Source organism: Ipomoea triloba, chromosome 2 (genome assembly GCF_003576645.1).
Source record: "Ipomoea triloba cultivar NCNSP0323 chromosome 2, ASM357664v1".
NCBI lineage: Eukaryota > Viridiplantae > Streptophyta > Magnoliopsida > Solanales > Convolvulaceae > Ipomoea > Ipomoea triloba.
The window spans coordinates 5,118,586-5,135,231 of record NC_044917.1 but is presented as its reverse complement, the minus strand read 5'-3'; the positions used below and the strand labels follow the sequence as shown (position 1 = coordinate 5,135,231).

General features: G+C 33.0%; 2 protein-coding genes across 2 annotated transcripts; both read left to right on the top strand.

The window, feature by feature from the left end:
* The first annotated feature begins 1,978 nt into the window (after positions 1 to 1,978).
* LOC116003765 (probable O-methyltransferase 3) lies at positions 1,979 to 4,457 on the top strand. Its single transcript, XM_031243688.1, has 2 exons — positions 1,979 to 2,901; positions 3,867 to 4,457. Exons 1-2 carry the CDS (start codon positions 2,122 to 2,124, stop codon positions 4,167 to 4,169), a joined length of 1,083 nt encoding a protein of 360 aa, XP_031099548.1. The 5' UTR covers positions 1,979 to 2,121; the 3' UTR covers positions 4,170 to 4,457.
* A 1,196-nt stretch (positions 4,458 to 5,653) lies between these two features.
* LOC116006213 (fasciclin-like arabinogalactan protein 6) lies at positions 5,654 to 6,523 on the top strand. The gene has a single exon (XM_031246514.1). It carries the CDS (start codon positions 5,671 to 5,673, stop codon positions 6,469 to 6,471), a length of 801 nt encoding a protein of 266 aa, XP_031102374.1. The 5' UTR covers positions 5,654 to 5,670; the 3' UTR covers positions 6,472 to 6,523.
* Positions 6,524 to 16,646: the final 10,123 nt, after the last annotated feature.

The following is a 16,646-nucleotide window of genomic DNA, read 5'->3' as shown; positions in this document are numbered from 1 at the left end:
ACTTTATATTTTATTAAAATATATTGATTTTATTATATTATTTTATATTTTAATATATAAACAAATCTATTTAAATTTAAAACTATTTAAATTGTATGAAGATGTCTTTTTTAGTCTTTTTACATTTATCAACTTATCAAAAAGCTAATTTTACCAAACACTTTTAAGCATAATAGCTAGCTTAACAGCTCTTCAGATTTCAGCTCCGAGCTTATAGCTTTTCAGTTTTCAGCTACTTAATTCTCAACTTCCAGCTACCTTTTCAGCTAGATTTGCTAAAGATAGCTTAAATCTACTTCTTTTCCCATCCCACAAAAATCTATAACTTACAAGAGAAAAATTCAAAAAATAAAAAACCACCTCCAATTAGTCCAAAAACTCACTCTTTTATGTGTTTGATAAAAAAAAATATGATTAGACAAAATAATATGATACTCATACAAAATAATATGATACTCATAAAAAAAATACTCATAGACAAAAATATTATTATTATTATTATTATTATTATTATTATTATTATTATTATTATTTCAACTAACAGAGTCTCAAAAAATAACAATTTCAACTTTCAACAATATAATACTCATATGAAAGTACTCTGTAGTCCGTAGCTTTTATAATTTTTAACTCTTGTCATTTATGAAAGTACTTTCAACAATATATTGCTCAATTTGATCTGATGGAAAAGTTTTTTATAGAAAATATTTTTCTTGAGAAAAATGTTATTTTTTTTTGGTGTTTGATTCATGAAATTTATTTTCCTATGGAAAATGAATCCCCCACATTTGAAAAAAATCAATAGAATCAATATTCTCAGTAATTTTTTTTTACCAATCAAACAATGAAATTTATTTTTCTAGAAATTACTATGTTGAAAAAATCGTTAGGTGCTCATCGGGCACTCGGGGAGCGCCTAGCGCCTAGGACGCCTAGGCGGGGATTAATCGGCACTTCCAGTGTATTTTTTTATTTTATTTTTTATTTTTTAAAGTATTATAAATTATATAATACTTTAATAGTTAATACTAATATTAAATATTAACCTAAAAAATATCTAGTGTTTGTACAGTTTAAGGTTATTTCCCTTAAAACGATATTGTTTTGAATAAAATAACTCATTAAAAAAAAAGAACAATAGTTAATCGGCCGACTAGGCGGCCTAGTCAGTGCCTAGGAAGTCTAGTCAGCGCCTAAGCGGCCTAGGTAGTGCTTAGGTGGCCTAGGCAGAGATTAGAGCCTAAGCGTTCGCTTAGCCGGCCAGCCACCTAGACCACCATTTAAGGTGATACGATAGGCGGTCGACCGGCGCCTAATACCTAGGTAAAGATTAATCGGCGCTTAAACGGGATTTTTGCAACATTAGAATTTACTTATTTATGAAATTTTAAGTCCATTCCCTCTGCCAAATGCCTTGTGGTCAAGCGGCATGAAGAGATTCTCCCAAGTGGGAGATCATGGATCAGTGGGGGCAATGTTGACTTTGTTGGGCTTCAGTAGGTTGAGAAAAGTATATGGACAAATACTACATGTAACAGGTCAATAGTATTCAAAAAAAAAAAAAAAAAGTCCATTCCCTCTAAATATTTTTTCCAATTCAGACCCGCCTTAAATCTGGATAATACAAATGGTGGACAGGTAGGGCCACCGTAAGGGTAGTGGGTGTACTAATCCATCCAAATGTTTTTAGTACTCACCCTATGTACTTTTTTTTTTTTTTTTTTTATAAATTCAACTTTCTGTTAATATTTACATTTTATATATATTTAAATATCATATAGAAAATATTATTAAGTATATAAATGATGAGAATTTAAAAATTATAAAAAAAAAATATTGAAAAGAAAATAGAACTGGCTTCACAAATTCAAAGGGAACATGTTAATAAATTGGATGGAGAGAACCTTAGTTTGGTCAGATTGTTGAATTGATAACTACAAAATTACAAATTGGATTCCAGTCTCCAATGAGAGCAGCCTATTCTGACAGACTGGTTGGAGATTTTCTGGTCATCCAAAAAATTATTACTCTATAAATATAGATGAATGCAAGGTATTTGAACTCAGAAACACCAAACACAACATTTTATCATTAGGCCTCACTAGCCAATTGAAGCTCAAAATGGCACAGCTTCCATGCATGGGAGACAAAGATATTGAGCTTTTGAATTCTCAAACCCACATATGGAACAACATCTTCAGCTTCATTAAGTCATCATCCCTGAAATGTGCAGTTGAGCTAGGCATACCAGATATCATCCACAAACACGGTCGACCTATGACCCTCCTTGAATTGGTGGACGCTATCCCAATCAACAAGGCAAAAGCCGGCCATCTTGCTCGTCTCATGCGCACATTAATTCATTCTGGCTTCTTCCTCCAAACCAATATTCAGGGGAGTGAAGAAAGGAAGGATGGTTATGCTCTCGCCCCACCTTCCACACTCCTACTTAAAGATAACCCCATCAGTCTGAGACCTTTCTTGCTATCCATGCTTGATCCTATTCTAACGCAACCGTGGAACCATGCCCGCGAGTGGTTTCAAAACGATGACCCCACCCCTTTTGATACGGCTCATGGGATGACGCTATGGGACTATGCTGGCCACCAACCGGAGTTTAACCACATGTTTAACGAGGCCATGGCCAGTGATGCCCGGCTAGTTATGAATGTGGTGGTTAAATATTGCAAGGGAGTGTTTGAGGGGTTGAATTCACTTGTTGATGTTGCTGGTGGCACTGGAACTGTTGCAAGAACCATTGCTGATGCTTTCCCGGATATGAAGTGCACTGTGTTTGATCTGCCGCATGTGATCCGAGACTTGGAAGGGACTAAGAACTTAGACTACGTTGGAGGGGATATGTTTGTGTCCGTTCCTCGTGCAAATGCGCTTTTTCTTAAGGTAAATTCATGATATCTGTCACTTAATTATATTGCCCTCAGTCCCTCACGTGATGGAATTAATTAATTAAATTCGGAGGGTGGAATTAACTAATATCATAGCCAGTTAAATGAAAGAAATAATTATAAGAAATAGAGTTTAGGAAAGCTAATGAGAAGTTTTGTGTAATGAGATTACAAGATGTGGTATAGAAAAAAGAATTCTCCTCTAAAACAGCTCCGTGCGAAATGGCTACTATTGAGGTTGGCTTTGAGACCGGCTAGGACCTCGGGGACTACTATTGAGGTTGGTTTAAGGCCTTGGAGCCAACCACAGAAGCCGGCTTTTGGGTTTAGAGGCCGGCTAAGGGGTTGGCCTTGGGCCCCCGGAGTCAGCCCAAGTCGACTTGGCCTGCCTCATCCGATCGGTTCACTCCGAACCCGGTTCCAATATATCCATCACGCATGTAAATCAAATCATTCAACTAAACAATGTTCATGATCATAGATCTTTAATTAAACAAGAATAAAGATAAAGAATTTGATAGATTATTTTGTTGGGCTAATTAATTTGAGTCTGTTTGGATTGTTTAAGGCATTATGGATTTGTTTTAAATTCAATGCTCATTTAATTTGGGCTTAAAAAATTTAAGGGATTATACATGAATTTGGGCTCTTTTGCTTTGTTTAAAGCATTTGGATCAGCTTTAAATTCTGGGCTCATATTAGCTGAAGATTTGATCTACTCTTAATTTATATGTTATAATAGAACAACACATAAATTAAGGTTTGTTTGCATAAATGATTTATTAGCATAAGCAAGTGTGTTAGTTGCCAAAGCGACCCACTCATGGTACTAGCTAAATAATCATTTATATTTATGTTTGGACTTGTTTTCAATATATCTATCAACATATATCTTTTCAATTTATTTTAATTTATTTAAATCTGACGTCATAAGTCTTAATATGAGCAAATGATGTGCAGTGGATATTGCATGATTGGAACGACGAAGAATGCGTGAAAATATTGAAGAACTGTAAGGAATCAGTTCCGAGCAAAGAAAAAGGAGGGAAGGTTATTATAATAGACATGGTGATTGACAACGTGAGAAAAGACGAAAAATCATTTGAAACTCAGGTTTGCTTTGATACCATGATGTTGAGTATATTGAGAGGAAGAGAGAGAGCAACAAACGATTGGGAGAAACTGTTTTCAGATGCTGGTTTCAGTGATTATAAAATAATTCCAATCTTGGGACTAAGGTCTATCATTGAAGTTTATCCTTAGATATGCATGAACCATTGGACAACCCTGCGGCATCTGCAAGAAGTGGAGAAGAATAGCATTCCATGCATAATAATACACTGCAATAATTGGCTGCAAGAAGGCACATGAAATAATGTTTGCTTTTTTTTTTTTTTTTTTAATGGATGAAAAAAATGATGGTGTATGTCTTAGCTGAAAATAATTCCACTTCTTAAATATTGTTGTGGTGATTTATATTTGTAATGTATGAATTGTTGGGTACGTGTATATGACTTATGAGTCAATAATTGAGTATATTTAAGCATTTTATTTTTTACAAATAATATAATAATATTGATATTTATTCATTATATTATTTTGAATGACGAGAAAAATCAGTAACCACTATTTCAATAATAGAGAATTATTATGTTTTTCTTCCTGTTGAAACCGACCGAAAACTTAATGTCAAGGACTAAAAATGCCATTTCAATTCACTCATAACTAAAGGGTAAAATGGATATGGTCGGAGACTAATAAATCATCAATAAAGTATAAATCAATGACCAAATATGACATTTAGCTTCCAATTTTGACAACGTTAAGCTTACATGACATATATAGAGAGGGAGAGCAGTCATCCATAAGGTGGAAGCTTCATATTTAGCCAACTGTCCTATTTTCACACTTGTTGACCTTTAACCCCACTGATACATTGCGACACTTTAAAATAATAACGTCATTCTTTAGTCTATAAATATATATGGATCTACCAAATATGGGAATTCAACATCAGATCAATCACCACATTTTGGTTTTGTTATCAAGCCCCTCGATCAAGCTAAACGAATTGAAAGCTCAAAATATATGGCTGAGCTTCCGCCTATAGGAGAGCAAGATAGGGAGCTTTCGAATGCTCACATATGGAACCACATGTGTTCAGTTTCACAAAGTTTAGTTCCCTCAAATCTGCAGTTGAGCAAAACTTTCCAGATATAATCCACAAACACGCTCGACCCATAACTCTCCCCGAGTTGGCCGACGCCATCCCAATCAACCAGGCAAAAACCCGCACACTGTAGATACATAAATGGTTAATTGTGGTAGATATTTAATTTATTAACTGCATATCTATATTGTCATTGCCCTGAAATAGATAATACATTTTAATAATCTTGAACTATTCAGATTGTTCATATATAGTTAATCATCTCAAAGTAAATAAAAAATTAATTAATTCTTATAAAAAATCAAACTTAAGATCTTATAGTTATTAAATTAATTAACTTAATAGAATTGCCCTCAATCAAGACTATTGACTCCACATAACCTTCCATTACTACAAAGGAAAAAATAAGGGGATTAGCTAGAGGGCGGGAATGCATAACCCCTACGTAAGAAATGTTTTGTGATATTTATAAATGCAATTTATCCTCATCATAGCCAATGCATTCTACTCCTCAACCTATATTAAAATCACATACATTCTCTCGCTCCCAATATCATATTATTCTCCATCTTCTCACTCCTCCCATCCAATATAATGGCTCAAACTAGAGCAATTTTTATGACTACTCTTCTGCATTTGAGTCTCCCAATCCTCATCATCTTCCTCCTTTTCCCTCACCAAATCCATACCCAACCCGCCGCCACTACCACCGCGCCATCCCCCTCCTCGTCGACGGCATGGCCAGTCGACATCATCGACATTCTCAAAACGGGTAAGCAGTTCAACATCTTCGCCAAGTTTCTCAACAGTGCCAACCACCTCGGCAAACAGATCGACACCCAAATCATCACATCCACCGACGGCGTCACCGTGCTGGCCGCCACCGACGGCGCGTTTTCCAGCCTCCCCTCCGGCACTCTCAACAAGCTCTCCGACCAGCAGAAAGTCCGCCTCATCCAGTTCCACATCCTCCCCAAGTTCTACTCCCTGGACGACCTCGAAACCGCCAGCAACCCCGTGGAGACCCTCGCCGGCGGGGAGTTCATGCTCAACTTCACCGGGACTAACGGCCAAATCAACGTCACTTCCGGGGTGGTGCAAACCCAGATCTCCAATATCATGCGGAAAAACTTCCCTTTGGCCGTTTACCAAATCGATAAGGTGTTGTTGCCGTTGGAATTCACACCAAAAGCTCGCCCCTCCCTTGGGAATAAAGGCAGGCCCAACAAAACGGCGGAGGCGGCGGCCGCTCCCAAGAATTCAAAGGGAATCTCTCCCGCCGATGAACCCTCGCCGGCCGAGACTGATGAGCCCAGTAGCGCCGGAAAGATGAGCCAGCTTGGGCTGGGATTGGCTCCGGCAGCCCTTGTGCTGTTCTGCATGGGAGTATTTTAAACATCTTTTCAATTTACATACAGATATTATATATATATAAAGCATGCATGCATGCATGGTATATAACTTAGTTCGATCATGCTATGCATATTACTATTATATATTGTTTGTTTATTTAATTTCCTTTCCTTTCCTCTGTTATGCATATGTAATCTATGTATTATATTACACTGTACTGCTGTACCTTAATTGTTGTTGTTGTTATCTAATAATTGTAATCATCATTCAATGCACTGTACTGTGTTTCATCTTTTGTTTATAGAATCCTCTCCCTACTGGCCTCAGCTCGTGAGTGCATGCACTTCCAGATGGACTTATCTAGTCAAATCATCAAATTAAAAATTTAAAAGATAATAATGATAAAATGGGAAATTAAAAGTTGATGGTATTTAAATAAAAAAATGAATATTATTTTGGAATCAACAATGAACTAAAAACTAAAGTAGGATGGAGCGAGTATTATTTTACAAGTATAGATAAGAAATTATTCAATTTTTTTCTTATATATAATTTTTAAATTTTTTTTTTAATTTCATTATGAAACAATGTTGAATTAAAATTATTTAAAAGATGGGTAGCAAGCAAGGTTGTGAATTTGTAACTTGGGTAACATATCACAATTTTTTTTTTAAATTACACTTTTAGTTTTCAGTTATAAGATAATAGTACATGAACTCAATTCATATGTATTATATATAAGTATTTTCACTTTTAATTTATGAATTATTGACGAAGTAGCACTTTTGATCCCTCTAATAATGGGTCTATTAAAATTTACCATTACTCTTCAAAAACTCTAATTGATCAGGGCTACTAATAGAATTTCACTTTATATATATTATTTTTCATTCAAATTGCATTTGAATTCCATAATTTGATGACTAGAATCGTAGAGTACTAACCTTCATTTTACTAATATTCTTTCATTAGTGTAATGGAGTTAAATGGTCTACGTTTTTGCCTTATTTCTAGTCACTAAGATGTGGAGTTAAAGTGCAATTTGGGGAGAATAGAAATATGAGCATCCTCAAGATGAGGTTTTTTTATATGGTTTATTCATATTCAAAAACTATCATGGGTTCTTCAACCCATTGGGGAGGGATTTTTTCAAAGTTTTTATTCCTACAAATGCAATTTTTTGTGGAGCCCATTAAATGTGAACAGACACGGTAGGTGTGCATTTGGCACATCTATTGCGCTCAACTGGCACGTGAATGAATTTGTTTTTCTTTTTCTCTTTAATTTTTTTGTCAGAATTTTTTTATTTTCTTTTTTCCTCTTCTCCCTTCCCTCTCTTTCTTAGTTGTCACTGAAAATACCATAAAAAATATTGCACTTATGAGGTTGCACTAAAGGGGAGGGGGGGGGGGGATTACATTATTAAGGATGCTCAACAAGAATTTCTAAAGAGCAATGGTAGATCGATTTTAACAAAGGGCCAAAAACACCACAAAGCACAAGGATTGAAACCGGCTATCCTATTACCCTATTATAACTCAGGAATCAGAAGTATAGTTTTCCCTTAAAAAAATTAAAATTCTAACCCTAAACTATCGATTCTTTTCTTCTTCTTTTTTCTTTGGAGAACTTGACCTATTGATTAGGACCTAAACTGTGGCCACCTAATATTGAGTGTTACAATCTTTCATATTCATTAATTGCATATATAAATTAGTTCCAACCTATTACAAGTTAATCATACGAAACCACATGAATATGTTATTGCAAATATCATTATCATTTGCTCTCATACATTGACAAACATTGTGCACTGTTAGATCTAACAAACCATTAATTGGATTCGACAAATTGCAATTCAACCTGTCTATAAATGTGATAGAATGTAAGCATTCAACAACTGAACTACACATGGAAAAGAAATTAAATGTTGTCCAGGCGTGTAAAACTGAAGTGGTAAAAGTCACAGTTTGGTATTACAAATGGCGCATTAATTTGTTAAGTATCCAACACAACTTACACAATAAGCTGAGGTTAAAGTCAGATCTCCAAGTTTAGTTTTACATTTTGGGAAATATGATTTCACATGCATAGATGACGATGATGTGCTTCCTGCCAAGTGTGACTTGTCGTCCAATGCTACTAAAGGTATAAGACTTTATTCGATAGGTATAGGATTATTTCATTTTCAGTAGGTATATGCCGTGCTGTATTTGTATGTTGCATAAACAAAGTTTCTCTTTGGACCAATAGAAATATGAGTTTTGTGTAGTAATTAATTTAATTTTTATCCTCTTTTTAACTTTTTTATCTTTATTAATTTACAAAAATTACACCATCTACCGTTTATTAATCAAAATCATAATATCTTAGTTTATTCTTTTATGTCTTTTTACACTTATCAGCTAATTCAACAATTAATTTTACCCGACACTTTAATTTTAATTAGTTTGCTTATTAGCTACTAGCTTTCAACTTTCAGCTAGGCGTGCCAAACATAACCATGATATTTAATTATAACCATCAATTTCTCTTATTTCAAAAAATACTATACATACCATCTAATTGCATAAGAGTGCAAACAAGTTCTCCGAAGGGCATAAGAGTGCAGACAATTCATTAATCAACTATGTTTGGAGGTATATAGATTTGTTATTACTTCCACTATGATGTGGTACAATATTATGTGTTTCAGTGTAGGTACAATATATGCCACTTAGTTTATATTAATTAATGCAGGTTAACATTTAGTTATTGAAATTGTGTTATACTCTAACAAACTCAAGATGAAGTTAAGGAATAAACGAAATGCTAGACATAGGGAGTGTGCTTAATTAGAAAGTTGGATTTTCAGAGTCATTAGTAGAAAAGATCAAATTTGTTTCTTTGATTCCCTGGGAGTATGAAGACATGAAAGTGCATAGAGTCCTCAAGCCCTTGGGTTTGAGCCGGTCAGCTATGGGTAACCTAGGCTGGTTTACCTCCTTGTGATCCTTTGCCGGCTAGGTCACAAGGCGAGGGCTTTACTCACATACTCACACAGTGAGGAGTGAGGTTTACCTCGTTAATCCAAAAAAAAAAAAAATGAAAGTGCATAGAGTTGGATGTGTTAGCTAGTCAATATGATGTATTCCTTGTCATATCTGATATTCTTAGACACCTTTATCAAGCCCAATCCTAGAGTTATACGTTGTGATGAAATTGATTCAATATATGGGCTGTGAAGTTTGTCAAAACCGGCCCAAACCATGTATCATTATTGTATGAACCATGGTCCACGCAGCTGTGTGAACCATACTATCAAATAATGTACATTCAGTATAAAAATAATGCACTTTTAATATATTTAAAATGTACGTTATATTCAGGGGATGTACATTATTTGTGTACTGAATGTACATTATATTGTATAATGTACATTCAGTACACAAATAATGTACATTTAATATATTAAAAATATACTTTTTGTTGTGGTCCACACAATAATTTGCCATGTCTTGTATATGATTATATCTAAAAACATAATAAGTCTCAATCAAAGTTATATCCCTCATTTATGTCCATATCTTTAGTGCTAATCATTTTGTACATTGTGTTTTTAAAGTTGTACTATACAATTTTTTGGACAAAAATACCTTTACCGTTATAACTTTCGTTATCTTTTCCATTAACTTTACAATGCACATGCATCTACCATAACTTTTCTTATATTATTTAATGATAATAACATTTGTAGACATTATATATTGGATTAATATAATAAATAATTTTTTTATTTAGATTTTAATTAGTAAGAATTTGTAAGTTATTTTTTAAAATATAAATATTGGGCATACGTTTTTGCGCATCGCGCACAGAAAAGACTAGTAATACAATAAAGTTGGTTGGAAGAGACAGCTCAACTAAGTTGGTTACCCTTATGACTTGATAACCATAATGTTACATTTTCAAAAAAAAATAATCATAATGTAACAAATTCGACTCATAATGACAGGGGCTTATTAGTATTCTTGGTTTGATTCGGTCATCTATGGGTAATATAAACTAATTTACTTATTTGTGGTGTTACAATATAGGATTTACTCAATGCACACGGTCGAATAATGGATGCGGTTTTCAATTACTCATTTCAGGGCCGCGTCAGCGATGACCCTAAAAGGCAAAGGATCACTCTTAAAAATAATATTTTTTTTAATAGGATGACCGCCTCGTTAGCGATTACTTGCGGAACATGTCAAATTTTGTCGTATTGCATAATTTTGGGCAGTTCAAGAACCTAAATAAACTTTTTTTTAGCTTGATGATCCAATTGCACTTTTACTTGTAGTTCGATGTCTAATTTGAACATTTTTCTTTCTTTTTATAAATATTGAAAAGTTAGAAGTTTTCAATAATTATAAAATTATAAAATTGATCATGTAATTTTTTTACTAAAACTTTCAACTATTGATGAAATATTATGGGTGGCTGAGATCAATCATCACTTTTTACATTAGGGTTGAGTTTACCCATTTAATCCACGAACTAAAATGGACTGGATTAAAAATTACTACACCCCAACTCGCCTAAAAATTGAGCTAGACTCGTTTTGATAGAACTAAAATTGTACGGAGTATTATTCAATATTCATTAAATTTGTTGACAACTTGACACTTTTTTTATTATTATATATAATATAATTAATTTAAGCAAGTCAAAGAAAACGTCGAAAAGATGGATTAATTAGATAGCGCAGGCAACGTGAAACGAATTGACGGCCGACAACAGGAAGGGAGTACCTATTTTTTTCCAAACCGTTACCAAGACTTTGGTAACCTTAGCTTTATTCGCCTCTTACGTAATGCACTACATAAGATATAGATATTATCTTACAGCTTTTCATTTTCAATATATTCTATCTTACACTGCATTGTATTTTATTTAACAGCGTATGATAGCATATTATAAATAATAGCCTATATACATGCATACATAAATAATAATAATAATAATAATAATAATAATAGAGTTTTTTTTTTTACATTTTTTATTTATAAAATTTAAATTAGAGATGAGAAGGAATTATTATGTGAGGGTTTGCATGGTATTTCCAGTGGGCTTCATCTTTATTGTCTGGCGGATACAATTTCTACGTAGCCAACAGTATAGAATGGATACACATCAGCGTCAAAATTTAATAGGGGAAACATATATATATATATATATATATATATATATATATATATATATCCGTGGTTTATTTATGATCCCATTTGGTCCACCTTAAAATTTGTTCAATCTTTTTGTCGGTTGCGACATGACCTAACGCTTTAAAAGTGATAAGGCATAATACAAACGGATATGGTATCACAGGATATTTAATTATATATGCCGTAAAAAATATAAATTTATAATTTGATTAATTTTTAATTATTATTCACGTTTTATTGCGTGAGATTCATCAAAATCAATGTATCGATAATTTCAAAGTCAATTATTACAAATTGGTTAGTTGAGACTATTTGATTCACAAAAATACGAAATAAGTCATTGTTGCTGAAGAACTAAAGGAATATAATATATGGTTATAATTTATAAATCACACTAAACTAACTAATTTGTACATTTGATATATTTCTATTGAATTAATAAAGCTTATTAACATATGAAGTACTAGGTTATAGGATTCCGATACACTCGAGCCTTTATGCTCCTCAAGTCCCCAAAGCTGCACTCTTACAACATGTTTGGCTCACGTAAAGGGTATTTTTTATATTTGTAATATAAAAGATATTCCATTTACCAAAAAAATATATAAAAGCTATTCCTAAGAGCATAAAGCCCGTAAAATGACTATTCTCTTTGTAAAGGTAATAGCTCATTCATAAGAGCATTATTCCCTTGAGAAAATGACCAAAATAAATTAAACAATGGAATAAGTTTATTTTTCAAAAAATGTTATTCCATTCTTGACCTATTACATGAACCAAACATGTCATTAGTGTCTTCATTCCCGCATTAAACGGACGTTTTTTCTAAGATTTCCAAGATATTCGGACTTCCAATTCAAGTCCTTCAAGGGACTCGAGACCCAGAAGGTGCTCGATGAGGGACAATGAGACAAGCACACCCATCCCAAAATGAGAAAATGATAACGGATTTGGACACACGTTGCCTAAGCAAGTTACAAAGTTCACAGAGATCTTAAAAGAAAAGGGTAGCTAGGCATACAAATCTCGTACTTGATAGTATTGTACCACCCTCTCTCCCCTTATTTGTTAGGACTAGAAGGCAACATTCTCCCAATAAATAAATAATGAATCCTTTCGTAGAGGGAGGCAGGGGATCAACGAACTCCATAAATAATAAGACTATACATCCATTTCATTATTATAACATTCTTCCAAGCCTTAGACATCTAAGTCATACAATTATATTGATTGTTATTTTTATTGTTTCATTATTTCTCAATTATACTTTGTTCTTAGATTCTTGAGCTCAATCTCTTCCCAATTACGAATATAATCCATAATCCAATAGGAAGAGGATCCAAACTTTTTACATTCTTGACGTCAACTCACTTCCGGCGCCTCGTGAGTTTATTTCCACTTTAATAATTAGTATTTATTTAATGTTAATTGCTTGTGTAAAGAAAAACAATCGTCACTTCAAAAAGTTATTGAGGAAAATAATTTATTTTCTTCTGAACTAAACAAACAGTAATAAATTAATAAAGTTAATTACATTTTTAGTCCTAGATTTATGGGTAGCAATTCACTTTTATTTGTTCTTTGTTTAGAGCATCCCCTTTAATCCTATTATTATTGTTGCATGACTATTTTTTGATGGTCATCTGTCAACAAAATCGTTGAAATTCGGTAAAATACAAGGACATTTAGGTCTTCAATTACGAATATTTAAAAAATAAAAATAAAAATATAGATGTCAATCCACTTTGTATAAAAAAAATCGAAATACCCTTGTATTTAATGATATTTCAACATTTTTTTATGGAGAACCAACAATGGTCAACCACAATAATATTAGGACCAAAAGGATACTCTGAAAGAAAAAAAAAAAAGACTAAAAGTGAACTGTTACCTATAAATGTATAACAAAAATTCAATTAACTCTAAATTAATATAAGAGATTGAAAGATACTAAAAAAAGATTTAAATTAAAATATTTTTTAATAAATACATCATCATTACGTAATATTGTACCTATTTCAAAAGAAAAGTAAGTAAAACATGAAAATGAAGTATAGGTGCACCGAATGAGAAATTATTATAGGATGTACGTGAGGATGGTTGTTGTTTAGCGGATGCAAATGTCACTGGGTACGTGGTACATGTAAAGGAGAACAGCCCACGTTTTTAGGCTTGGACCGACGTTGTTAATGCCACGTTGTGGGACCCTTTCTTGAGGTCAGATCGACCGCTGATTACGTCCGCATCTATGCCATCCCACTTGTCCTCTTGCTGACGTTCTCATCCCCATCCCTCTCCGTCACCGTCACCGTCACCTCCACGATTTTCCCGTTTTCTCTCTACCTCTTTATTCTTTACTTCATCTCACTCCGTTATCCAATCCTTCCAAGTTCCAACCATGACCAATATCATTTCTAAATGAGTTAATTCCAACAATGGTCCTCCGACTATGTTGATTTTTCAAAATTAGTTCTCGACTTTTAATTTGGACAATTTAGATCCCTTGACTTTCAAATTCTTTCCAATGTTGGTTCTTTCGTCAAATTTTGGTTAAATTGAGGTCAAATGAAGGGGTAAAATTGTTCGTTCACTTGTATACTCGTATTTCTTCTGTCCTATACGCTATATATATGAATATAATATCAGTCGAAAAGACATCGAATGAGATTATATGGCTTCGGTTGAGACTTCGACTGAGATTATATTCATATATACAGCGTATATGATATGAGAAATACGAGTAATAATACACTAAACATGTGAACGGACAAGTTTACCCCTTCATTTGACCTCAATTTAACCAAAATTTGACGAAAGGACCAATATTGAAAAGAATTTGAAAGTCAAGGGACCTAAATTGTCCAAATTAAAAATCGGGGACTAATTTTGGAAAATCAACATAGTCGGAGGACCATTACTGGAAATAACTCTTTCTAAATTTTAGACTTGACTTTCCAAATAATTCCTTAATTTTATTATTTTAGTTCTCAATTTCTAATTTTGTCTAACGAAATTTTTAGTTATAAATTTCATACTTATTTTAGTCATTTCTATTAAACAATCATCTTTTTTTTTTTAGTACTACTGACCATGTTACAATGCAGTATCTGTTCATAACTACTTTCTCAACCTACTGAAGCACAAAGAGTCAATATCATCTCCACTGAGACTCAAACACATCTCATGAGAGTACAACCGGGTACCACTAGACCACAAGGTCTTGGCATATTAAACATTGAGATTAGTTGAATAATTTTCATGCTTTTTCTCAGCTTCGAAATATTACGTTTTCTTAAAGCAGCAATTAATGACTATTATGACAATCATTACTGAATGATATGATAATTTATTTTTGATTTACGATAAAATTTACAGTTACTACTTGAATGTGTGTTGATGAATTTTGCCTTATGATCATAGCGTACAAGCCCACAAATGACCACAAGAATGTAGATCAACCTAAGAAGATTTAAAATCAACCTACCACTTATAGTGGTATGCGCAAACTAATAAGACAAATTGACAGTTCCAACATTAAGTTAAATTTGAAATTTTGTGATTACCAAGCTAATTTCACGATCAGTTTAGTTGGGGTTAGTAGAAGAAAATTTATCTCTTTAGTATAGATCTTGATGAAAGAGATAGTCAAATCCACCTTCATAGGGTCTCCCCCTTTTTTTTTTTTTTTTTAAGTTAAAGTTGTCATGAAATATTTGATTCAATACTTTGAAAGTTAGGTTGCCAAAGAAAGCTATAAAGCATTAAAATTGCTTCTTCACCCTAAACATTGACAATCAATTTGCGTAATAAGTAAAATAGGTAAGAGGAGAAGAAGTAAAATAGGTGAGAATTTTGTAGTTAAGAACTGTACGTACTGGACAATAAATGAATTGTTTGCATGGACAGTTCAGTTTGTGATGAAGTTTGAGAAGAAAGATCAAGAATCGAGTCTCTCCAATGACAGTGTAGGAGCAACTTTTCAAAGTGAGGGGCTCTTTATGTGCAGTAAACGAAGGTCTAGCATCTGTGTTCAGTCGGGACGTGGGGATCCTTGGGGTAGGGAATTCAACCTTTTGGTAAAAAAAAATGAATTATTTTAAAAAATTAATTCTAAATCCACATACCATATTGGACATGTAAATTAAAGATATTAATTGATGACTTTTAGTATGCACACAGCATGGGCTCCAACAAAATTAAAATAAATTGTTTATTAAAGTAATTAAGTAACATATCTTTTTCCTCAACTAAATGCCGCCAACTCAATAACCAAATTTCAATGGTAAGAAAAAAAATTCAAAAACTAATAAAATAAGCAAATATATTCTTATAAGTTTTGTCGGTTTGTAACTTAAGAGATTGATCTCCTCGAGGATAATTTAAAGTATTTAAATCTCTATTTTAAAAAAAAAAAGTATTTAAATCTCTGTTTGCTATTTATTAATATACTTATAAAATATTATAATTGCATTATTCAAGTATAAATATTTTTGAAACTATGTTAGTTATTAAAAGGTATTACAAATTTTATGGCAAAGTATTTTTCTTTTGTCAGACCACGAGGTGTCCTGAGCAGGCCCTACTTGTTCGCACTGGTCAGATTGGTTATTTAATATGAGAGGAGGTTCGAACTCCCGACCTCTCTTAAGGGACGAGAGTGCACGATTACTCACGCAAACTAAACTAGTATTATGATAAAGTATTTACTTATGTTCAAAAATGAACATTTCAAAGAATAGATGAACTAAATATATAATTACCCTCTAATTCATGGAATAAAAGAGAAATTCTATTTTTTTATAATATAAAATGCTAATTAAAAATTTTAAAGAATCATACATATTTAAAAATATTATATTGTTCAAAGTAGATTGGAATTGAGAAGAAAGTGACAGATATGAAACGTAAGCAATAACATATATTTCTAACGCACGTAGTACCGTTGACGTCCAACTCTACCTCAACATTACCCTCTAACCCCCTTCGATCTCCATCGTATCTGTATATATATCTTGTATATCCAGTATA

Bases quoted from the DNA above. Each gene is read 5' to 3' on its own strand.
- LOC116003765 (XM_031243688.1), top strand. From the start codon at position 2,122: ATGGCACAGCTTCCATGCATGGGAGACAAAGATATTGAGCTTTTGAAT. The intron at 2,902-3,866 runs GTAAATTCATGA...AATGATGTGCAG, and splicing joins CAAATGCGCTTTTTCTTAAG to TGGATATTGCATGATTGGAA.
- LOC116006213 (XM_031246514.1), top strand. From the start codon at position 5,671: ATGGCTCAAACTAGAGCAATTTTTATGACTACTCTTCTGCATTTGAGT.